General features: G+C 53.1%; 2 protein-coding genes across 3 annotated transcripts in view; both read left to right on the top strand.

Moving 5' to 3' along the window:
- Positions 1-2,439, top strand: part of DIS3L2 (DIS3 like 3'-5' exoribonuclease 2) — a 215,250-nt gene extending 212,811 nt beyond the window's left edge. For both annotated transcript variants that reach the window (XM_081142279.1, XM_081142280.1), the window contains exon 21: positions 164-2,439. In XM_081142279.1, the coding sequence (XP_080998405.1) occupies positions 164-319 (156 nt within the window). In that variant the 3' untranslated portion in view covers positions 320-2,439. The remainder of the gene's footprint in view (positions 1-163) is intronic.
- Positions 2,440-18,275: 15,836 nt separating this feature from the next.
- LOC308559766 (intestinal-type alkaline phosphatase-like) lies at positions 18,276-21,190 on the top strand (the record flags this gene model as incomplete). Its single annotated transcript, XM_081142856.1, is given in 12 exon segments — positions 18,276-18,375; positions 18,456-18,572; positions 18,686-18,801; positions 18,980-19,154; positions 19,234-19,406; positions 19,663-19,797; positions 19,881-19,953; positions 20,080-20,214; positions 20,300-20,491; positions 20,709-20,788; positions 20,790-20,826; positions 20,907-21,190. Coding segments are annotated over 12 exon segments (1,587 nt in total). The 5' UTR covers positions 18,276-18,305.
- Positions 21,191-24,552: the final 3,362 nt, after the last annotated feature.

The following is a 24,552-nucleotide window of genomic DNA, read 5'->3' as shown; positions in this document are numbered from 1 at the left end:
TCAGACTGGCAGCAGAGGCCTAAAGGCGCAGAGCGAGTGGTCCTGGGGCCCCACTGGACAGATGGTGGCAGAGCTGGACTTTGCCATAGGCCCCTGGCCCTCATGGCCTGTGGCCAGCCCCTTGAGCCCCCCCATGTCACTGCTGGGCTCTGCTCTGCCACAGGTCGTCACCATCTTCAGCCTGGTGGAGGTAGTGCTGCGGGCAGAGGCTGCAGCCCTCAAGTACAGCGCCATCCTGAAGCGGCCAGGCACTGAGAACCTCTTGGGCCTGCAGGACAAGGAGTGTGACAGTGACCATGACCATGAGAAGGAGGACTGAAACCACCATCCTGGCACCGCCCCACCCACCTGCCTACCCCACCCACTGGCTTTTAGGAATAGGACCTTTTGACACCAAAGGGGATTTTTAATTTGGTTTTTAACAACTCAGGGTTTTGTTTTTATTTTTTTCATCCTATTTTATTTTTGCAGCTCAGTTTTTAAATGAACTGGAGGGGAGGGGATGGGGCTAGACAGAAGACTGAGGCCTGGCCAGTGTTCACCAGAGCAGTTGTGCCCTGTCCTCCTGGGAGGCCACCTACTGCCTTCCCCTGCCCAGGAAATGGAGTTTTCAGCAAATCAGTGTCATGGAGTAAAATCAAGTGTGAAGTGCAGTCTGGTGTATGGGGCTCCATGGGGAGGCTGGGCAGTAGGGTGCCCCCTTGGGCCCAGGAGCAGGGCCCTGGCTCAGGCTCCACCCCTCACAGCTGAGCTGGATCACCACCCTCTGGAACCTTCCTGTCAGTTCCAGGATGATTCACGGAGCTCGCCACCTGACATATCGTTCTGGCTGATTAGAAATATAATTAGTATGCAAGGTGGCAAGCTCACCCATCGCCCTGCCGCCTGCTAGCTGTCCATCCCTGCCCCCACCACTTCCTCTCTGTCTGCCAGCCCACTGGGCCTCGGGATGCAGTGTGGGTCCTGTGACACCCGCCCCCCCCCCCCAGGCCAGAACTCTGGCCCTGTCTCCCTTGGTTCAAGCTGGTTGCTCAGCACCTTCAGTCCCAGTCTTGCACCCTGGCAACATCAAGGGAGTCTGGGAGCAAAGTGAGGGGCCCGCAAACTGGCCTTCCCAACTAGGGAGGGGGAAACGGGCTCCTGGTGGCCCAGCCCAGCCTAGTCACCTGTCAGGCATTCTGGTCTACTGATGCCACCATCTTCAGGGACATGGACAGAGACGGCAGGCCCCTGGACAGCACTCTCTCTCCAGCGGGCCCGACCACAGCACAGCACATGCTTCTTCCCACCAAACTTGGAAACCACAGTTTGCCTTCCCAGGAGCTGTCAGAAACTAGTGTGAAAACCATGGTGACCAAGGCCCCCGGCTTCACCACATGTTTCCTGGGGGTTCATATTAACAGCTCATTTGGTCTAGTTATAGTGAATTTCCTTCAGAGAAAAATTCAACGCAGTACCTCACAGCGCCTCTGTCTGTCACTGGCAGGCTGTGGCTCATGGTCCACCCCGCACTGGGCTGGGTCCCAGAGGGACAAAGGATACGTCTCTACCTGCCCCCTGTTCCTTTCTCTCCTCTGACACCTCAGTCAGCCTTCAGTCTGTCCATCCTGCCATTTCCAAGATGTCCCAGGGGCCACCATCCCCTTTCTGCTCCTGTCCCCAGAGCCTTCTAGAACCAAGTATGTGGAAGAGAAGAGAGGTGAGCACCTGGTGGTTTGGTATTTGGATGAGGAGGTTTCCGGGTGCTGCCCTGGCCTGGGTGGCCTCACAGTAAGTGCCCAGGGTTGAGACATGCCAACCCTGTCCCTCAACTGCCCCATCCTCGGAGGAGGAGCAGCCCTCCTCTCTAGCTCTGTCCCCCAGGACCTCCCTCAGAGCCTGGGAGCTGAGGGCAGAGCAGCGCCCATGGGGTGGTGTCCTTCAGGGACGCGGTGGGTCAGTGTTGGGGCCCCCTCCCGGGCAGCGTGGACCCAGACCGGACATCCCTCCATATGCCCCAGCGCCTCCAGGCCTCATGAGGAACAGCTGGCTTGGTCAGCAAGGAAGGTCTTTGCTGCCGGAACTTGCGTGGGAGGCAGAGGCAGGCCTCGCCCTGATGTCCCTAGAGCCACGGGGCCATAGCAGCCCCATCCCACCACCCCATTTGACAGGAGTGGAAACTGCACCCAGAAAGGGCCAAGGTGATATAGCAAGACTGCCCAGCTAGGACTAGGGCTCAGGCACCTGCCTTCCACCACACCCCACTGTCTGGGCCCTCCATCTGCACCCACACATGCAGCCATGACTCCATTCATGTGCATGGTGTGGGTGGGACCATGTCCACGGGTCCAAGAAGGAAGACAGTGCTTCCTGTGGCACCACGCTCAGGGGACTTGACAAAAGGGGTGATGAAACGAAACTCATCACAAAGGAAGACTTGCAAAACAAATAATTTTTTTTAAAGAATAAAAAAAAAAGGTGGAAAAACTTAAAAAAAGATTAAAAGGAAGACTCATTGTTGTCCATCCACCGAGAGGTCACTGGTTCAATTCCCGGTCAGGGCACATGCCCAGGTTGCCAGCTTAATCCCCAGTAGGGGGAGTGCAGGAGGCAGCCAATGGACGCTTCTCTCTCATCGATGTTTCTCTCTCCCTCTCCCTTCCTCTCTCTCTAAAAATCAATAAAAACTCTTTAAGGAAGACTCATTCCTTCTTCAGCTGTCCCAGACCACCTGCATGGCTGTGCGGACACATGAGCAAGGCTGTGTTTTCCTGTATTGCCATGGGGGAGAGAGACAGACACAAAAAAATGTCACCATATAACGAGGTTCTAGCAAAGTTCCGAGTCTGGGTTGTATATTCCCAGCCATGAAGGGACAGTGCCCAGAAAAAATGGCAAAGGGCCCGGCCGGTGTGGCTCAGCAGTTGAGCATCAACCTAGGATCTGGGAGATCGAGGTTCGATTCCCAGCAGGGCACATGCCCGGGTTGTGGGCTCGATCCCCAGTAGGGGGCGTGCAGGAGGCGGCCAATCAGTGGCTCATCATTGATGTTTCTACCTCTCTCTCCCTTCCTCTTCCTGAAGTCAATAAAATGTATTTTTTAAAAAGACGGAAATCGAGGTTAGGAGAGTGCTGACACCCAGCACGTGGGCAAGCAGGTCCTCATGATCAAGCCGAGATGAGGACACAACCCAAGTGTCCTGCAGATGAATGGGTAAAGAAGATGTGGTACATACATAAAATGGAATGTTATTCAGCCTTTAAAGAGGACATCCTGCCATTTATGACAGCCTGGATGAACTAGAGGATGTTATGCTAAGTGATATAAGCCAAGCACAGAAAGAAATACTGTATGTTCTCATATGTGGAATCTAAAATACAGGCAGAGAGGAGAGTGGTGGTTCCCAGGGTGGGGGGGGAGGGAAAGAATTAGGAGCTCTGGGTCAAAGGGTAGAAGGTTTCAGTTAGAAAATGAATGAGTTCTGGAGACCTAATGTACAGCATGGTGATATAGATAACAATACTGTGTTGTATGCTTGAAATTTGCTAAGAGAGTAGGTCTTTTTTAAAAATAATTTTATTTTTAGGGAGGGGAGAAAGACATCGATTTGTTGTTCCACTTATTTATGCATTCATTGGTTGATTTTTTTTTAATGTTTTTATTGATTTTAGAGCGAGAGGAAGGGAGAGGGAGATAGAAACATCAGTGATGGGTGAGTGAGAATCATTGATTGGCTGCCTCTGCACACCCGCTCCTGGGGACTGAGCCCAAAACCCGGGCATGTGCCCAGGTCAGGAATCAGTCTGGTGGCCTGTTGGTGCATGGGATGATGCTGAATCCATTGAGTCACACCAGCTGGGCCATTGGTTGATTCTTGTATGTGCCCTGACCAGGGGTCAAACCTGCAACCTTGGCGTATTGGGACAATACTCTAACCAACTGAGCTGCCTGGCCGTGGCTAAGAGGGCAGATCTTAAATGCTCTTACCACAAAGAGAAAATGGTGACTGTGAGGTTATGTTAATTAGCTTGATTATGGTGGTCATTTCACGGTGTATACATGTATCAAAACATCAAGTTTTGCACCTTAAATACGTATATACAATTCCTATTTGTCAATTATACCCCAATGGAGCTGCTAAGTTAATTAATGAAATAGAAATGGAATCTATGTCCCCTCCCTTGAATCTGGACAGGCCCTGTGGCTGCTACCAGGTAGAAATGTCCAACGTGACAGTGGGCTGGTTTTCAGACCCAGGCCCTAAGAAACCGGCAGCTTCCTCCTGTCTCTTAGAATGCAGCTGTCATATTGCAGGGAAGCTAAAGCAGCCTGTGGAGAAGCCCATGTGGAGAGGAGCCAGTTTGTCGGCCTAGGACAACCTCCTCGGGGAGTGGGTCCCCAGCTCCTGTCCGGGCACCCCAGCTGAGGCCGCGAAGAGCAGACGTGGCTGTCTCCTTCAGGAGCTGCCCAAATAGCAGATTTGTGATCAAATAAATAAAGGGTGGTGGTGGTTTAGGTGGGTCGGGTATGGCTCACCACACCCCAATGGGTGACAGGAACAAAATTGCAACACAAGATAGCCATAGATAGAGCCGACAGTTAAAAAATGCACAAGTACGTGATTTAGAAACTGGTAAATATCAAAAGAAAAAGCCAAGAGGGGAAGGTGACTGCCCGTGAGGAGGGACCAGCAGGGAGAAGGGGACCACTTTTCTTGCTTGGTTGTAAAAACATGGAGCTATTCTATGCTTCACATTCATGTGTAACTTGGATAAACATTAAAAGTAAAAACAAAAAATTCTTTTTTCCTTAGCAAGAATGGAGCTATAGTGGGTTTGAAAGGTGTCCTGTACATTCAGCAATGGGTACATCAAACTCCATTATCCCAGTAAATAAAATTTCTGCTGACAAGCAACCTCATATTCCCTCTCAGTTAAAATGCTGCCTAAGGGTTTCAGCTCCAAGACTCAGGTGGCCGTCTTGGCTGCATGGGTGGAGCCCTCGGGGCTGTTTATTGTGTCTGAACCAAGACCAGGCAGTGCAGGGTGAGGGGCCAGACCCTGGGCAGCTGCCAGCCTGGAGGCGGCGGTGTGGCCCGGGTAGGGCAGGGCTGCCGACGAGGCTGCTGGCCCCGCTGTGGCAGCTCCGCACAAGGGCTCGGCCCCAGGCCCTGCCGCAGAGGCCGCCATCCCGGGTCGGCCCACAGAGTCCAGGGGTGGAGCTGGAGAGGTGCTGAAGCAGACGGAAGACGTGAGCCCCACGAGTGGGAGGAGGCCCGATGCCTCTGCTGACCTTAAACAAGGGGGGGGGGTGCGTTCCACACCTGGATGAAGAGTGAATTCGCACATGACTGAGGCTATGAACTTAAACCCTTTCTGTAATGTGACCTCTGCGCTGTCTCTTTTTATGGTTTCTTTTGGTCAGGTGTGTATCTGTTTTTAATATATAGACTGTGGGGACGAAGGAACTTTACCCTCAAGGTTCTATCGGCTGCTCTAATACCTCTCGAGAGGTATTGCTGCTGGTATATCTGAGCTGTGTTAACCTAGACGCACCAGAGCAAAGGCCAGGGCTGGCTTAAAGCTTTTCACTAAAGAAGTTACAGGCCTGGGGCGTGACTGCCCAGCATGACCTGCCCAGGTAGGAATTTATGGTCAGATGGCCCCGTGAGGTTCCTTTCCATAGAGCCCCGTTTCCACCCACAGTATGGACATCACATTTCGCTTTTCATTCATCTGTGGATGGACATGCAAGTTGCTTGTGCCTGTGGGAGAGGGGAGAATTCTCCCCTTCTACCCTTTAGTTCTTAATTCTGGACTAGTAATAAATTGACACGACTAGATTAACAAGATAACAGACATTCCAAAATGAATTAAAAGAGTTTTATTCAGATACAATTTGCAAATCAGGGACATAGCCCTCAGTGTGAACCAAAGACATCTTCCAAAGTGCAGGAGACAGAGCAAGGTTTCCAAAGTCAACGTGGCGGCTGCTGATCAAAGAGGCGAGTGGCTCCGGGAAGGCCACACACCTCCACCACTGGTGCCTCGAGAGGTGGGGCAGCTGCAAAATTCACCCATCTGCTGGCTCAGAGGTGCAAGAACAATGGGTAACACCAGGAGGCACTTGTCAAAGGTCCTGGCTCTGGCTCAGGCTGCAGAACACGAGCTCTGGGTTGCTCAGCACAAGTCAGGCAGCGCAGAGAGACTTCACTCTGTGGGCCGATTCCAGGCCTGGGAGCGGAGTCAGGCTCCGTAAGCAGCCTGAGAGTTCACGCTGCAAAACCTCAAATGTTGGGACACAGATTAGGACGTTAAAGCGCTAGTGAGTCCTCAAGGAGAAACACCAGTTTAACACCTGCGCAAGGGCGTGGTGCTCGGGTCAGAACATGAGGCTCGAGAAGTGATCAGACTGCCTGGCCGGCGTGGCTCAGCGGTTAAGCATCGACCTAGGATCCAGGAGGTTGGGGTTCGGTTCCCGGTCAGGGCACATGCCCGGGTTGCGGGCTCGATCCCCAGTCGGGGGCGTTGCAGGAGGCAGCCGATCAGTGACTCTCTTATCGATGTTTCTCTCTCTCCCTCTCCCTCTCTCTGAAATCAGTAAAGATATTTAAAAAAAAAAAAAAAAAAATGATCGAACTGCCCTGGCCGGTGTGGCTCAGTGGTTGGAGTGTCGGCCCTCACACTGAAGGGTCTCGGGCTCAGCTCCCAGTCAAGGGCACGCATCTGGGTTGCAGGTTCCCTCCCTGCAACCGGTGGATGTGTCTCTCACGTCGATGTTTCTCCCTTTCTCTCCCCACCCTCTCCCTCCCTTCCACTCTCAAAAAAATCTATGGAAAAAATATCCTAGAGTGAGAACAAAAAAAAAGAAAGAAAAATGATGGAACCAGGCACCTTTTAATACTTTTTAGACAAACACGTTTCTGAGAAACCGACAGGACGTAGAAAGGCGCTGCTCTGAGAAGGAACGGGCCGGGCGGCGTGTTTGCGCAGCTCGCCCCTCGGGTGCCTGGCTGTGAGAAGTTGTGTCTCGGGGCTCCGGAGCAGGAAGGGCACCTGTCCCCCGGAGAGTTACCTCCTGCTTCCAGGGCCACAGAGCAGGGTCAGGGCTGCTCCGGCTCCTGCTGCCTCCCAGGTGACTGCAGTTGGAAATAATCAAGAGGCCACCCTGGGACGCGGCGCAGCAGCCTGACCTGGGCCCTGACACCCCTCCTGGCTGCTGCAGGTAGTGCTGCTATGAATGTGGGGGTGCAATAGTGTCTTGGAGAGCCTGCTTTAGTTCTGGGTGCACACCCGGAGGCGGGATCGCTGGATAGGAGGAATGCTCTTAGCTCCTAATCATCGGAGAGCAGACCATGCCTGGGCTCCAGCCAATGTCCAAGGGAGTCGAGGTCAACGTCGTGTACAGGGCACAGGGCGCCACTCCGGCCTGCTCCCTGCAGGCACACATGTCACGGGACAGGACACCTGGGCTGAGTGGGTCTGCCTGTGGCCAGCGAGTAGTGTGTGGGTTTTTGTTGTTGTTTTTTAAATATATCTTTATTGATTTCAGAGAGAGGGAGAGAGAGAAAAACATCAATGATGAGTCATTGATCCGCTGCCCACTGCACGCCCCCCACTGGGGATCGAGCCCACAACCGGGCATGTGCCCTGACTAGGAATCGAACCCCGATCTCCTGGATCTTACGTCGTCGACGCTCAACTGCTGAGCCCCGCCCCGCCGGGCGGTCTGTGGGTTCTTGACCGTGCAGGGAAGGTTTAACAACAGGAGTCCCGGTGAATTCTAGAGGGCATTTATCAAAGCTGGGGACAGTGAAACAAGGAAGGGCTGGGAAACGAGCCAAGGCTGGGCTGCTTTGGCTCACTAAGAAGTCAGAGAAAAGGGGGCCCTGGGGACAGGCTCGGGGTTGGTCTGGGACGAACTGCCACTGCCCATTGCTGCCCTGGTTGTAAGCTCCTGGCGTCCCTTAGAGTTTAGGAGGTGAGTGCCTGTGGGGAAAGGGGTGGGGGAGGCCATACCTTTGTTCTGAGGGGTTTTAAAGGCTGGGCTTTGAGGGGCCGTCTTAGGGGAGGCTCTCAATAGAATGTTCATCAGATTTATGCTGATGCACAAAAATGAGACTTACTCCCTTAACTTCATCTGTCCTTGGGTGTGGTTGGCAAATGGCACTAATTGGATTTCTGCTCTGTTTCCCCGAGTAGGTGATTTAAGTTATTTATCCTCTAGCTGGGGAGGAGAAGTGCAAACCATTTTCTCTGAAGTGTCCCAGGTTTAGGGAAGACAGGATTTACTAGGTGGCTGCAAACTGCTTGTCGTCTAGATTTTCTGCTGTTTATCTGTCTCAGTTTCCCTGTTCCACTTGTCCTGGCTTACTGGCCTCTCCCAAACACAAGCAAGGCTGGCCCAGCCCAGGGTAATTGGACACACAGACCAGGTCCCCACTCTGTTGTCACCACCACCCCACCCTTTTCCACAGAACAAGACTCGGCCAAGGCTCCTGGGCACACCCTGTACCCCAGTGCCTGTCCACCTGCCCAGGCCAAGGCTGGTGAGGAGCCATGTTGGTGGCAGGGCGACATCAACATCAGGAAGCCAAACCAGGCCCCTGCCCAGACCCTGTGCCTGCACCCCACCTCCCTCAGCGCCCAGAACCGTGCCTGGGCCCAACTGGTTCCCAGGAAATACTGAACCAGTGAGACAAATGAAGGAGTCACAGGGCCCCAGGACTGTGGGACAGAGGGCCCCATCAGGGCACTGCCAATGTCCTCACCCAGAGGGCACCTGCCTCACCCCACCCTGGCCTGGGGAGACACCTGGCCTGATCCTGTGCAGGTGGCTCCACCTTGTTCAGGCCCCAGGCCCCAAGGCCTAGTCACACCTGGCCAGAGGGGCTGACTCAGGGTGGCTGCCTGGGGCACAGGGAGGGACATGGAGCCTTTTACAGTCAGGGATCCAGGCCTCCCCTGATTCAAGCCCAAGCACCTTGAACTGAAGCCAGTACTCTGGTGCCTCAGTCTTGTCCTTCCGGCCTCGCCAGGGCCCCAGCCGCTCTGGAGTCCCGCTCTGCCACCTTCCCGCCACCCCACAGACCTGCGGGGAGCCAGGGTCAGCCACAGCCGGAGCGGTGAGCACGCTGGCCCGGTGGGCCGGCTGGGGGCCTCCCTCCAGAGCTCATGGAAGCGGGAAGGCACCCAAGGGCCCTGGAGCCCCACGCTGAACCCCCACCTCTGGCCAGGTGACCCCGACTACAGGCAGCAGGCGGCGGTGCCCCTGGATTCGGAAACCCACGGCGCGGCCCGCAGGAGCAGACCCTGGGGGCGCTCGTCACGGCCTCGCCGCCTGCCTGGAGCCCTACGCGCCCCCGCGCTGCCCGCGGGCCCCTCGCTCACCCTGGTGACCGGGCCCTGCTGCTACTGCTTCAGGCCTGGGTGCCCCGACCGCCCCACCCCCACCCCGGGGCCCCCGCCTCCCCCCGGCCCCCCGCCCTGGATCAGCCGCACCCCTGCCCAAAGCCTAGGACCCACCTGGGGCCTCTAAGTCTCACCTTTACCTGTTGGCGATAAGTGAGCCTCAGCTGCCAGCGCTGTCCCTACCCCACCTGGAGGCTGCGGCCGTGGCTTTCCAGCCACACCCAAGGTCCTCCTTGGCTGCTCGGGACTCCCTGTCCCCAAACTGGTACTTGAGCAATGTCCAAGCTCCCTGATAACAATGGGCTTCCTGTCACCCTGCACCTTGGTGGCAGAGGAGGCTGCTGGGTGACATGGGGGGGGGTGGGAAATGCTTCGAGAGAATCACTGGGCCTGGGCCTGGTTCCATTACAGAGAGGAATAGATAGAGACACAGAATAGAATGATCTGGCCCAAGTCACTCTGCTACCGACATGGTCACTCCCAATGCCCTTTCCCAGTAGGAGAGCCTAGAAGCTTTGGGCAGCCCCAGACCAGCCCTTGCCCCCACCCTGAGGCCATGTGGGCACTGGGCATGGATTGGTGAACAGGAGACGCCCTGCCCTGCGGGGGCCTCTCTTCTGGGAGGAACACAGGAGTAATCAACTAAACTGGTGTATACAACCAATACGTTCTAGAAGGAAAGGTCATTAGCATGTGGGGGCAGAGTATGTGGGGGGTGACAGCCTGGGAGGCCAGGGGGCAGGGAGCAGGGAGGGCCCCCTGGGGAGCAGGCAGGTGCACGGACTGAGGCAGGAGGCTTGAGCAGGGATCCCGAGGCAGTGAGCGAGAGCTTGGAGGCCAGCAGCTGCATCAAAGGGGAGAAAGCCGGAGGGGCGAGCAGCAGCTGGGGCAGGAGCTCAGAGCTGACCCACAGTGTGGGTGTGACCAGAAGGCTTCGGGCATGGGCACAGCGTGACCTGGCGACTGTGGGGAGAAGACCCTCCGTCCTGTTGGGGGGAGGGGCGCAGAGGGAGGAGATGGGAAACCCGGGGAGGCGCAGACACCAGGCCTGTCTGACCTCCCTCCCGAGGCCAGCATCCCGCAGCACCCGCTCCGGTAGAGCTACACGCACTGAGTACCTCACACACCCAAAGGGAACGTTTAAAAGAATCCCAGAAAGGTGCAGTCAACCCTATTTTTCGATGCATTTTTAACAGAATGACAAATTTATTTGCCCACTTACAAAGGTGCAGAAAACAACCTGGCTCACTAGAAATACTAAGATGACAGAGCGCGCTTCCTTCTTTACTACAGTCTCCGTTTAACACCAACATCCCCCTGAAGGCCTGGCCCAGGGCACTTCATTCCAATCCTGGTTTTAGTGGCTGTCACGAGAAGGGGGGCGCAGTGGAAGAAGGCCGTGGTTAGCTGGGCTCACTGAAGCGCCACACTCCCGGGAACCTGTCCACCAGCTGGGCAAAGGCCTGTGTCAGAATGCAGCTCCTGTTTGTCTTCCCTGCTGTCAGTCAGCTGGAGTTGGTCTCCCCAACCAATGGGAAGGTGCCACATGCCTGTTTCATAAACGGGCTCAAACCCAAGGTACCCCTACATCTGAAAACTCTGCCAGTTTTAGAAGTAGATCTGTATTCTAGAATTAGTGTCGATGGCCACACAACTTCAAACCTTCTAAAGAAATTGAGCTGTACCCTTGAAAAGGTGAATTTTATGCTATGTAAAGTGTATCTAAATTTTATAACGGTTTCTGCTTCCGAGTTTTTTCAGTGTGCAGGTATGAGGGGTTTATTGTCAATCACATTGTTGGCCTCAAAGTGGGGTGTCCAGGGAAGCATTCCGAGCAGCTGTTCCATCGGCTTTCCCCTGAAGGGCAGGTGCAGGGAAGGTGTGTTTTTAAGGTTTTCACTGGGTGCCTAAGACCAATAGCTCTCGCCCCTCAGGACACGTCGCACATTGGTCTTGAAGGAGGAGGGAAGCTGGGAAGAGAGGGAGGAAAACTCACGAGAGCCCTTTCCAGTACTTTGCCATGAATGGGGCTTGTTCTTGGTCATCTGAAGAGTTTTCATGGTCACCCCCAACCTTGTCACTGTGAGCAGGATGCCTCAGGGGCTGGGCACTGCTCTCTCCGAAGCCTCTGCAGTAGAAAGATCCTGGCACCTCTAGCATGAGCCTGCAATTCCCCCTTGTGGCCATAAATCAATGCAAAGAATGCACCGATGACCAACCTGGTGGATAGTGTGGTCTTACAGGGCTCAGAAGGCTCATTCCTAGGTCTCAGTATCACCCTCTTGTTGACCATCGGGGATGGGGCAGTGTCATAACCATGGGATGTGAGTTATCATAACCATGGGATGTGAGTTATCATAACCATGGGATGTGAGTTGAGGCCAAATTTTTCCAGAAAGGGAAGGGCAGGTAAATGGAAAGGCAGTCAGGTCGTATGGCCTCATCATGAAAAACACTCTGGATCATTTCTATCCTGTGAACTGTCATGATCTGAGTTTTGCTGTCTGTCTCATTTTTCTGTATTTTGCATCTACTGTAACATTTACATAAGCCATAAAGAGAATGAACAGTTATACATGTTCAGCAATCATAAACAGTTGGACTATATAGAAAAACCCAAAGAGTAAGTAGCTATTATTATGACTAATATCCTTAGCAGACAGGTAAAGGCAATCAAAGAAAATGGTTTGTGAGTTCAGTATCAATCTGTAGGTGCACAGGCCTTGTTGCTGTCTTGGGATCAACAACTTCTCATCCTAGAGGAGCCTTTGATGTCCCTTATAGGTACAGGCAAGTGTCAGGGAGAGGGGCAGGTGTCCACCTGGTTAGGCGCCTTTTTAGATGAGAAATCTGAGTGAGTCACCCCTTTAAGTTTAGTTGCACACAACAAAACTAAAAAAAAAAAAAATTTAGTTGCACATGGATGGGTAACACCTGACCTGGTCTTTTCCAGCGAGGCTGGGGAGAGTCTTATTTGCTCTCTTCCAACAGACCCAATCTGCTGGTTGAAAGCCACGGTCTCTGAAGTCTTCCTTTCCTGGGAGGGCACTGTGAAATGAATCATCTGCTAATTTATCAATTTCTTTAAGCAGAATCTTTTATTGGGTTAGCAGAGAGCAAAGAACATTGCTGGGTCCAGGTAATTTGATTGCTTACGGCTGCTTGTTTAGCTGCTGCATCAGCTACATGATTTCTTTTTGTTTCTGTTTCCGTGCTGGTGGCTTCGGAATGTCCTGGAATCTTGATTATTCCCAGGCGTCTCGGTTGCTGTTTGCCATCTAATCGTTCTGCAACCTGGGGAAGAATGTACAGGCTGCCCTGAGGAAGCGAAGAAGCCCCGTCGCTCCCCTAACATTCTAGACTCACGGGCCACACCAAGGGCACAGCGACTATCAGGGTAAACGCTGGCTCCTTTGATCTTTGGCCGCTTGACAAGCTTGAATTAGAGAATTGATTAGGCTTGCGGGGCAGGTCTTAGTTCAGTTCAATGCGAACTTTCCATTACATCCACCGGGAAGTTACTGCGCGTCCAGCTGACTTAGGTCTCTGTTCGTCTTTGAGATAAGACCCACCTGTAAGCCAAAGTAAGTCAGCACTAGCAACAGGAGTTTCCTGTGAGTCTTCCGAGGAGCGAGAACGTGGTCTGTGGGTAAAACGCAACCAGCGTTATCCTGTCAAGAAGGCGGTCAAGTTGCTGGGTTAAGACTTACATTGAGCAAAAAGTAGCGTCAGGAGCAGGGAGCAGGAGTGCCTCGCAGGGGCCGGGGCGTAAAGCTGCGTGTGGCGAGGGGCCAGCAGGCTCCACGGAGCAAGGAAGGCTGTTCGCACAGCGTGGCTGGACCAGAGGCGCCCTTGCAGGCCCGGGAGCCCCTTTGGAACTGAGCCTAACGCCGGCTCTGATATCCTATAGAAATGATGCTTCTGTGTTTCGGAGTTGGAAGTCCTACAGCGTCCCTTCATTCTCACGCATCAAGGGAAGAAAGGGAGTTATGAGTAGGGTGCCCCAAGGTGGGAGCTCAGGTCCTTCTTCCTTAGGGCTTCTGCACCTTGTTTCCTGTCAAGGCTACGTTGGATGGGACCAAGTGTATCTGATTTTAATCAGGCAGGTAGAGGCTGAGCCACTGGTGAAAAATTTGGAGCCCAGTTGTGACAGTATCCAGATATCCCTACAAAGCCCCTAAGCTGCTTTTTAGTTCCCATAAGAGGGAAGGGTAGGAGTCACCTGAGCCTCTCAAGGTTAATTAGCAGCCCATCTTTAGATATAAGATAAATGGTATTTCACTTGGGGCAAACAGAATTGAAGCTTATCTTCTGAGACCTCACATCTTTTGTAGCTAGTGCTGCAGTAGGTAGATTGTCCTAGAGAGTAAAAGCAAGTCATCCACATACCGGATCAGAAAATCAACGTTTAAATCAGCCTTTGGTGCCTGAGAGAAATGGAGGGGCTCCACGTGCCCCTGCGCAATGTAGGCTAAGTAGATGGCCCACCTTCCCGGGTGACGCGGAGAGCCGCTGACTTTTCCTGCGGGGATGCTGGAGGCACCGCACGGGCCGGCACTGGGGAGGAGCGGCTGCTAATAGAGCACGTGGGTTTGGAACCACAGGATGTCTGGGAGTAGCTTTTAAAATCCTCACCCCAGAATGTTTTTATTGCTTTTTAGAGAGAGAGGAGCATCCATGCAAGAGAGAAACATCGACTGGTTGCCTCCCGCGCTCACCCTGGCCAGGGATTGAACCCCCAGCCTTTTCTGTGTGCGGGGCGACGCCCCAGCCAACGAGCCTGCGGCCGCCGGGGAGCAGCTGCCTGCCGGGGACCTGGCAGGTCTCCGTCCGCTTCCATTGGGCCTTTACTGGAGGGACAGGAGAATCACAGGGGCTCATACACCGGAGTACAAACCCCTTTTAAAGTAACCTGTGGCCCTGCCAGCGTGGCTCAGTGGTGGAGGGTCAACCTATGAGCCAGGAGGTGGCAGTTTTATTCCCGGTCTGATTCCTGATGGGGGCATATGGGGGGGGGGGCAGGAGGCAGCCAATCAGTGACTCTCACCATTGATGTTTCTCTCCCTTCTCTCGGAAATCAATAAAGACATATTTAAAAATAAATAAATAACCTTGTGTAATGGGATTAATTCCAGCCAGCACATCAGGTCTTAAAGGATATTGGCAAATACTGGGTGGAAGCAGGGTATTGCCAATAGTTATTTTGATAGGAGTGGCTGAGCTGATCTTCCCGAATCTGAACTGGGAAGAGCCCGAGCTCCACAGGATGGTCCTACAGCAGACATTCAGCCTCGAGATTCGTTTTCCGTTGTGGAGGTTCCTTTAACGCATCTTTCCAGTTGATTGATTTAGCTCTAAACACATTTCACCCTTCTGAGGAAAGGGTGTGTGGCATCGTGGAGTTCAAGAAAGTCTCAGGTGAGTCGGGGCAGATTTGATTAGCAACAGTATATGTTACCCCGAAACATTCCCTGGTTGGAAGGGAGCAGATTCTGATTTAAAAATAGAATTGGTTGATTAGATATCCCTAACATCTGTACAGTTTTACTCTGAGGGAGGGGGCAACTTTACTGGGTGTGGTTAAGAACAGGTGAAGTAGCCCCGGGATCTGCAAGCGCCTTAGTAACTCCCCTTTTCTCAGCCATTTCAAGTTCTCATGAAGCACCAGTAAGGAGGGGAGATGGCCTCCCAGAGTCCTTTGAGAAGCCCCACACTTGCTCCCGTTTTTTTTTTTTTTTTTCTAAATCCCATTTCAATTTTCAACAATTTTTCTTAAGACGATGTGGTTTTTTACAGTGAAGGCAGACTCTCCTTTGACCTCACTGAGAAGTCCTTTGGTGATTGCTGAGCTGCTGGAGCTGTGAATTCATCATTTTAGTAGCTCTAGCCTTCCCTTCCCTTTGAACAGTTTCAAGTAAGTGACGGACCAGAATTGCCAGTTTATCAGAATTGCTAACATATGTGGTCGACCCATTTAATTCATGTTGTTTAATCAGAGTTATAAGCTCCCCGTGTAATCCTTCCAGAAATGCTGAATTAAGCATAGGGTCATCTTGATGATCCTTAAAACTGTCTGAAGATGATCCTGAATGTTGTTTGAAAGTTTTTTCAAAACATTCCAAGAAATCAAGTATGTTTTACTCGATATTGCTGGATTTTCATCCAGTCTATTTTCTGGGAGGAAATCTCAGCAGTGGCTTGCTGAAGCCTGTGGGCTTAATTCCCTACATTTTTCTTGGCTTTTCTTTGTTTTTAAAAACCCTCTATGGGAGTTTTCCAGCAGGCCTTACCTGGCCACTCTGCTTCTTTGCTCTCAGAAACCAGTAGGTGTGTTAGTTTGGAATAGGTCAGAATAGCCAGGATCATATATTCTAACAATTAAATCAAATTCCTTTGCAAACCCAACAGGATCTTAGAGAGGATCAGGAAAATCCTTAGATTCCTTGGTTCTGCGTTAGTCCATGGGGGTAAAGTATTGCTGGTTCCCCTCATGCTGAGACTGGCTGTTCTCTAAAGAAAGCTATAAGAATTCGTTGCTTTTTTCTAGCCCTATCCCGGCCTGCCTTTCTTTTCTTACCTCCCCTAAGTCAGCAGAGGGTGGTGGTGAAGAGGAGGGGGAGGCACGTCCAGGGAAGGGCGCTCAGAAAGGAGTGGGGCGAGTGGGGTGTTGGCACTGGGCAGCCTCGGAAGCCTTCTTTAGTGCAGACAGTTTCTAAAAGTTTCTTATTAACTTTCTTGAAAAGAAAATATATATCTGAGAGTTCAGAGACAGTCTTTAAATTTTTCTTCAGTTCCCAAAGAGAGGAAAGTTTACCCGGGTTCCTTTTACAGGCTTCTATTTTCTAATCAAGGGACGCATTCCATTCATTCAGTTCCATTTTAGAGCCTGATTTTTCTAACCGAGCACCCAAAAGCGGATTCAGAGGTATCAAAAGAGCCCCATTTTGCCCATCTTAAGCTATGTCACTTTTAGTTAATTCTCCCCGTTTCTGTAAATGCTCGATAGTTGAGGCTCCGTACAAACTGCACAGAAAGCTCGCAGAGTGCTGAGCGGAGCCTGTCCATCCGGGCTGTCAGCCTCGGAGGCACAATTTCCCATGTTAATTTTAATTTTTCTTTTGAGCCAATTAAGAACAATTCAGGCCAGGCCGGCGTGGCTCAGTGGTTGAGCACTGACCTGTGACCCAGGAGGTCGTGGTTCGATTCCTGGTCGGAACACGTCACCCGGTTGCGGGCTTGATCCCCAGCCAGGGGCCTGCAGGAGGCAGCCGATCAATGACTCTCATCACTGATGTTTCTCTCTCTCCCTCTCCCTTTCTCTCTCTGAAATCAATAAAGACATTTTTAAATTTTTTTTTTTTTTAAAAGAACAATTCAAATAGCCCTGGCCGGTGTGGATCAGTTGTGTGGAGCATTGTCTGGTACATCAAAGGTGGTGGGTTCAATTCCTGGTCAGGCCACATGCCCAGGATGCGGGTTCAATTTCCAGTCAGTGCTCTTGTGGGAGGCAACCGATCAATGTTTTTGTTTTTGTTTTCTCTCTCTCTCTGTCTCCCTTCCTCTTTCTAAAATCAATTTTAAAAAATAAAAGTAATAATAAATAGAACACAAATAGGCCAGGAACTGCTCCCTAAAGCAGGTAGTTCAGGGATTGCAAGAGAAGACTCACCCAAGTTCACCGGGTGAGAAGCAAAGGGCCCACGGGGCACGGCAGGCACACCCGACGCCTACCCCCGGGCTGGGCGCGCAGGGTGGCCCTGGCTGGGCTTATTCTGAGCCCTGCCAGCTTCGCCAACTAAACGCCCCTGGCAGGGTGTCCAAACCTGGAGAGAATTTTCATAAAAATGGATTTGAGCCAAACAAAGGACATACCTGGAGGCAAGATCTCAACAGACTGAGAACATGCTTCCCGAATGCAAGTTCCAGTCGCAGCTGCTTTTTTGAAGCGGATTGAGGAGGGAGCGGGAGAAAGGTTGCCTGAAGGCAGGGAAGGCTCGGGAGATGGGATCACGGGACGGTTAACCAGATTGTGCGCTCTCTGGAGCTGGCTTATCTTCTGAGGGTCTGAAAGAGACCTTTCAGAGCTATGTTAACCTAGAAACACAGAAACAATGGGCAGGGCTTGCTTGCTTGAGGCAAAAATAAACCCTTTGGCCCTGGTCGGGTAGCTCAGACGGTTAGAGCATCACCCCGATATGCCACGGTTGTGGGTTTGATCCCCGGTCAGGGCACATACAAGAACCAACCAATGAATGTGTAGATAAGTGGAAGAACAAATCAGTGTTCCTCTCTCCCCCGCATCCTCTCTCAAACCAATAAAATAAATAAATGAATAAATAAGCCTTTTACTGAAGAAGTTATATGCTCACCACTGACTGCCAGGTTAGGAATTTATGATAAGATCGCCCTGTGCGGTCACTGTCCATCTTGTCCACGCAGCCCATCTCCCTCGGCACCCAGAACTGAGCCTGGGCCCAGCTGGCTCAAGGGGAACACAGGAGAAAATGAGGTGAGTGAAGGAGTGACAGGTCCCCATGACTGAGGGAGCAGAGGGTTGGGGTGGTCCCATCAGGACCCTGGAAATGCTCCTCACCCAGAGGGCACCTGCCCCGTGGCCTGACTCTCCCCTGGGGGACAGCAGGGGCCTGCCCTGTTCCAGATGGCCCTGCCTTGTTCAGGAAATGTGCCTGGAGACTTTGCCATACCCTACCACCTCCCTTCTGCAGGCAGGGGCGGGGTCAGGGTGGCTGCCTGGGGCACAGGGAGGGACATGGAGCCTTTTACGGCCAGGGATAAAGTCCTCCCCTGATTTAAGCCCAAAGAGCTTTAACCGCAGCTAGTCCAAGTTCCACCATCGCCAGGGTCCCAGCCCCTCTGGAGTCCCGGCTCTGCCACCTTCCTGCCACCCCACAGGCATGCAGGGAGCCTGGGTTCTGCTGCTGCTGGTGGGCCTGAGGCTACAGGTCTCCCTTGGCGTCATCCCAGGTAAGGGGGCTCCTCCCAGCAGACCCCACACACAGGGCGCTTCCCCAAGGCTGACCTGGCCTCCCTCTCCCCTTGGCCAGCTGAGGAGGAAGACCCAGCCTTCTGGAACCACCAGGCAGCCCAGGCCCTGGATGCCGCCAAGAAGCTGCAGCCCATCCAGACAGGGGCCAAGAACCTCATTATCTTCTTGGGGGACGGTGAGTGTGCATGGCCTGCCCACCCTCCAGACCCCACAGTCCTGGCACCCAGGGCTGCTTGTGGTCCCAGCCATGCCTGGGGACTCGGACCTGACAGGGTTCTGCTCCTTCAGGGATGGGGGTGCCCACGGTGACAGCAGCTCGGATCCTAAAGGGGCAGATGAATGGCAAGCTGGGCCCTGAGACCCCCCTGGCCATGGACCAATTCCCATACATGGCTCTGGCTAAGGTAAGGGCTGGGTGGCCTCAGGGTGCCCTGTGCCACAGAGGTGGGGGTGGGGATGGGCCTAGGGAGCCTGGCAAGAGGGAAGGCCCCAGGAGGGTTGGGGCCTGACTTAGGGGCCCAAGGCCTGGTCATGATCTGGGTGTCAGTCCCGGAGAGGAGCTGAGGGTGTCTCTGTCCTCAGACATACAATGTGGACAGACAAGTGCCAGACAGCGCAGGCACAGCCACAGCCTACCTGTGTGGGGTCAAAACCAACTACCAGACCATCGGTGTGAGTGCGGCCGCCCGATATAACCAGTGCAACACGACACGTGGCAACGAGGTCATCTCCGTGATGAACCGAGCCAAGAAAGCAGGTGGGCTTGGGGTCAGCCTGGTGGGCAGGGATCAGGCCGAGAGACCACAGTGGCTCACCCTGACCTCCGTTACCCCCAGGGAAGTCAGTAGGGGTGGTGACCACAACGAGGGTGCAGCATGCGTCTCCAGCCGGCAACTACGCGCACACCGTGAACCGCAACTGGTACTCGGATGCCAACATGCCCCAGGAGGCGCTGAGGGGCGGCTGCCAGGACATCGCCGCACAGCTCATCTCCAACATGGACATTGACGTGCGTCAGGAAGGGCACTGGGGACCTGGGCAGAGGGGGTGGGCCCCACACTGGCCAGGGTCCAGGCAACCCGCAGCCTGGGGCCTGGGGTCTGGGGCCTGGCAGATCCTCTGGGCCTAGTGGGGGGGAGGTATAGAAGGTCCAGCTGAGCCAGGCCATTGCCACAGCCCTGGTGGGGGGACCTAGGGACTGTTCGATCAGGGGGCAAAGGGCCAGCCAGGCCCCAAGCTTACCTGCCCTAATCCTCTGGCTCCAGGTGATCCTGGGTGGAGGCCGCAAGTACATGTTTCCCAAGGGGACCCCAGACCCTGAGTACCTTGATGACGCCTCACAGAGCGGAGTGAGGTTGGACATGCGGAACCTGGTCCAGGAGTGGCAGGCCAAGCACCAGGTGATGGGGCTCTGCCAGCGGAGACAAGGGCAGGGCTGCTGGTCGCAGGGCTGTGGGCTGAGGCCTGGTTCTGTCCCTCCCAGGGTGCCCGGTATGTGTGGAACCGCACAGCGCTCCTTCAGGCGTCCCTGGACCCCTCTGTGACACACCTCATGGGTAAGGACCCCCACCCCCGCCTTCCCGCCCTGTTCTTCTGGGTCCCTGCACGCCAGCATGTGTGCACAGATGTGCACACGGACCCCACTCCACAGCTTGTCGGTCACCCCACCCCCTTTCCCACAGGCCTCTTTGAGCCGGGGGACATGAACTATGAGGCCCGTCGAGACACCAGGAAGGACCCAAGCCTGAAGGAGATGACAGAGGTGGCCTTGCGCCTGCTGAGCAGGAACCCCCGGGGCTTCTACCTCTTCGTGGAGGGTGAGTGAGGGGCAGCCCCTCGCTGAGCAAAGGTGGGAGGGGATGCAGGGACCCCCCACCCACCTCCCCCGTGGTCTCTCTGCAGGGGGCCGCATTGACCAAGGTCATCATGCGGGAAAAGCTTACCTGGCTCTGACCGAGGCTGTCAGTTTTGATGACGCCATTAATAGGTCCAGCCAGCTCACCAGCGAGATGGACACGCTGACCATTGTCACTGCTGACCACTCTCACGTCTTCACTTTTGGTGGCTACACTCTACGTGGCAGTTCCATTTTCGGTAGGTCCAGAGAGAATGGCAGGTCCTGTTTCTTAAATTTCGTGGCAGAAAGTGCTCTGAGCCTCAGTTTGCTCCTCTGTCAAATGGGGTCATGATAGCCATAACCTGCAGGGTCATGTGGGGATTGTCACTGAATAGGCGAGCAGTGCCTGGGCTTAGCATACAGGGGGCGCTGCAGAGCTGTGGGGTGGCCATCACATACCCCTCCTCCCCGCAGGGCTGGCTCCCGAGGCAGCCTCCGACGGCAAGACCTACACCTCCATCCTTTACGGCAATGGCCCCGGCTTCGCCATGAGCGGGGGGCCCCCGTCCAGAAGTCAGCCACAGCCAGAGCAGTGAGTGCGCTGGCCGGGGGGCGGGCGGGAAGGCACCCAAGGGCCCTGGAGCCCCACGCTGACCCCCCTCCTCTGGCCAGGTGACCCCGACTACAAGCAGCAGGCGGCGGTGCCCCTGGAGTCGGAAACGCACGGCGGCGAGGACGTGGCGGTGTTCGCGCGCGGCCCGCAGGCGCACCTGCTGCACGGGGTGCAGGAGCAGACGCTGGTGGCGCACGTCATGGCCTTCGCCGCCTGCCTGGAGCCCTACGCCGCCTGCGGGCTCGCGCTCACCGGCGCCGCGCCCCCCGCGCTGCCCGCGGGCCCCTCGCCCGCCCTGGCGACCGGGGCGCTGCTGCTACTGCTTCAGGCCTGGGTGCCCTGACCGCCCCCCCCCGGGGCCCCCGCCTCCCCCGGCCCCCCCCGGATCAGCCGCACCCCTGCCCAAAGCCTAGGACCCACCTGGGGCCTCTAAGTCTCACCTTTACCTGCTGGCGATAAGTGAGCCTCAGCTGCCAGCGCTGCCCTACCCCACCTGGAGGCTGCGGCCGTGGCTTTCCAGCCACCCCCAAGGTCCTCCTTGGCTGCTCCGGACTCCCTGTCCCCAAACGGGTACTTGAGCAATGTCCAGGCACATTGGTCTTGGAGGAGGAGGGAAGCTGGGAAGAGAGGGAGGAAAACCCACGAGAGCCCTTTCCAGTACTTTACCCTGAACGGGACTCGTCCTGGTCATCGGGAGAGTTTTCATGTCACCCCCAACCTTGTCACTGTGAGCAGGATGCCTCGGGCTGGGCGCTGCGCACGCCGAGGCCTCTGCCGTAGAAAGATCCTGGCCCCTCTAGCATGAGCTGGCAAAAGGCGGTAAGAATTGTTGCCACGTCAGACTCCCAGGTCTCTACCTGCACAGTGCAGGGAGGCAGAGTGGCCAGGGTCTTTTTCCAAATTTAGACTAGGGGAAAACACTTGTGGAACTAGTTCTTTGGGCACAGTGACTATTGATTATTTGGTACAAGTGCACTTGGTTTTTATTAACACTTTCCTCCTGGGGGTGGCTATCGCTTGGGTCCTAAGGGCTTGGTGTGGCTGTCTGCTGGCCTGAGACAAGCGGCTGTCAGTTCTTCCTTCGGGCCATCAGAGGGAATGACTTCTGGAGATAATCACCTCTGGACCCTGGGGAGGCCGTAACATTATATAACACTGCCAGAAGTATTTACCGTTTGTCCTGGCTGATGTCTGACAAGACACGTGAAAGGATTTCGTGACTGTGACCAGAAATTTGGCCAAATTGGAAGCTGAGATTCAGAGCCTAATAAGAATTTTTAAAATCTGGACCTCCTCCCGTGAGTTACACCAAAGCTATGCAACCAGAAGGAAAGGAGCAAGTTGGAGGAGATGTAGTTGGACAACCTACGATCGTAGATCAACCTACGATGCCTCTTAAGTTACTCAATTCTTTGGGGGAATTAAGTTATTACCTTTATCTTAAATATTTTTGTGAAACCATAAATGTAGCTCTAGAAGCAACTCAAAGCACACCTACCTTTAATAGTCTCAATTCTCAAGACTGAAAGAAAACTGAGGGGGAAGAAGTTTTGTTGTGTTTTTTTTTAAAACACAAACAGCTATAGAAGCACCCTTGCCCAAAATCTAGCCCATAGCTTCTATAAGACGAAATGTCTTCTCCACAGATATTAAATAGAAAAAGCCTTAGCCATCTGAATGGATAACTTTATTGCCTGTCTCATGGCTAAAATTCTGAAAGGAGGCTGGGGGTGGGGGGAGGGGCGGCTGGGGGCATGGCCTGCTTGTGTCCCTCTGGAAGTTCATGTGTATTGTGTGGTATTTTCTACCCCCAGATGATGGTGGAAATTTGTAAAAGAGCTCTATGTAAATGTCTTAAACCAGCAAGTGCTTATATGAAAATTTTCAAAGTATAATAGAAACTAACCCAAATGCTTTTCATGATCACATGATCTAGAAAAATATTTTATATTAAAGCTAGTTTGAGTTTTGTTTGGTTAAATAGATATGTCTTTAAAATTATAAGCATTAAATATAATACTTTTATTCTACCTGGATTTATTGGTTAAATAAGTTCATGTTATCAAGAAAAAATAATATAAGGTGAGAGTAACTTTTAATGGATTATAAAATCTTCACAAGTAGTCTAAATATGATTGTTAAGAACTAATAAATTAAATAGATGTCAATAGAATAAAAAGTGTTCAAGTGAAACTTTTTAGCAATAAGTATATATGCTATAGTATAGGTACTTAAAAAGAGTTTCCCAAAATCTTTTGGTAACTTGAAATCTTAGAGTCTTTCTAAGTTGTGTATGATGGAAATTATTCAATATCTAGATCATTTTCAAATAAGATAAAATACTGAAGCATTAATTGCTAAGTAAGTCTAAATTTACCTACCTTTGGTTTTTTATTACAGAGAAACAGAAAGATAAAATCAGATCTGCTAATGAATATGGCTTGTGTTCTGTTGGGGAAGCAAATTATAAAATATATTTATTTGTCAGTAAAAGAAACTATGTTTGTTGAGGTTATGAAATGTATTCATAAATTTGCCAATCTAAAGAAAGCTAATTGCTTGCTATTTAGTTTTTATTAGAAATTAAAGTTTTTAAGGAATAAAATTTCAATATATAGGGTGTCCCCCCCAAAACATATACACACACTTTGAATAATCATAAAAGCAGTGTTTATTAAAATACATTTCATTTTCAAAACTGAGCTATCAGCTATTAAAGTGTATATACATTTTTTGGGACACCCTGTATATAATTAAAAGTGCTAGGAAAAATAAGGGAAATAACCCTGAATGCAAGGAAATAACATGTTTTTGGTCAAAGAACATATAAAGAATTATCAGTACATGCAGACCCAGGGAAAAGCCATAAGCAGAAGTCGGGGAAAGACCTAAGAAAGAGGCTGGCTACTCCGGTCAGTAATTCAGAGAGTTTATTCGGGAAACCTACATGAAAGGCATTTTGTGTGTGTGTGGCTGCAAGGTAAAAGGTGTCCCCATGTCGCTTGGCAGGCACCAAAGACTTATACAGGATAAAAGATGGGGAGGGGTAGTCATGACGAGTGTGTGACTACGCCCAGGTGCAGAAATTACTGCGTATGCTCCACTGGGTCAGGACAGTGGCTGTTCCGGGAGGCAGGGGAGGGACGCCGACTTATGTCAGAGTGAACATCGATTACGACCAGTCCCTGGGGCAGGCGTGCGGTCGGCAGTCGCCCCCTTCCCGCCCAGGGCCAGCTTGGGGGCCAGCAGCAGTCACGGCGTGGAACAGCCTCTCCACACTCCACCCTCGTGACCCGCTCTGACAACCTCACTCGCCACCCTCTTCTGCAGGGTGTCCTGCGTGGTCAGTGACAGGCTTCAGCAGCGTGGAAGCAGCTGCCTTAGTGGCCAGTTGACCACGTGGAGACACAGGCCCCAGCGACAGTGCAGCCACAAGGAGGGAAGAGGCAGGAGGCTGGGGGGGTGGGGGGGGCGCCTCCGCGGGGGGGGCGAGCGGCCAGTCAGCAGGGGCCTGAGCCTGGCAGGGGCAGGCAGCTGGGACCCTGCCCGTCGGGCCTTGGTGGGCGGGGAGCTTCTTACCGTCACTGGCTGTTCCACAGGGGTGTGCCTGACCTCTGCCCCCTTCCACAGTTGGGACCAAAATCCAAGGGGGCGCTCTCCGCCTTTGCTGTTTTGGCTCTAACGCCCGGCCCACGCCTTCGGGCT

This window comes from Miniopterus schreibersii (assembly GCF_964146895.1).
Source record: "Miniopterus schreibersii genome assembly, chromosome: 7".
NCBI classification, from domain to species: Eukaryota; Metazoa; Chordata; class Mammalia; order Chiroptera; family Miniopteridae; genus Miniopterus; species Miniopterus schreibersii.
The sequence above is the reverse complement of the archived record's forward strand: the minus strand, read 5'-3'. Positions and strand labels throughout refer to the sequence as shown.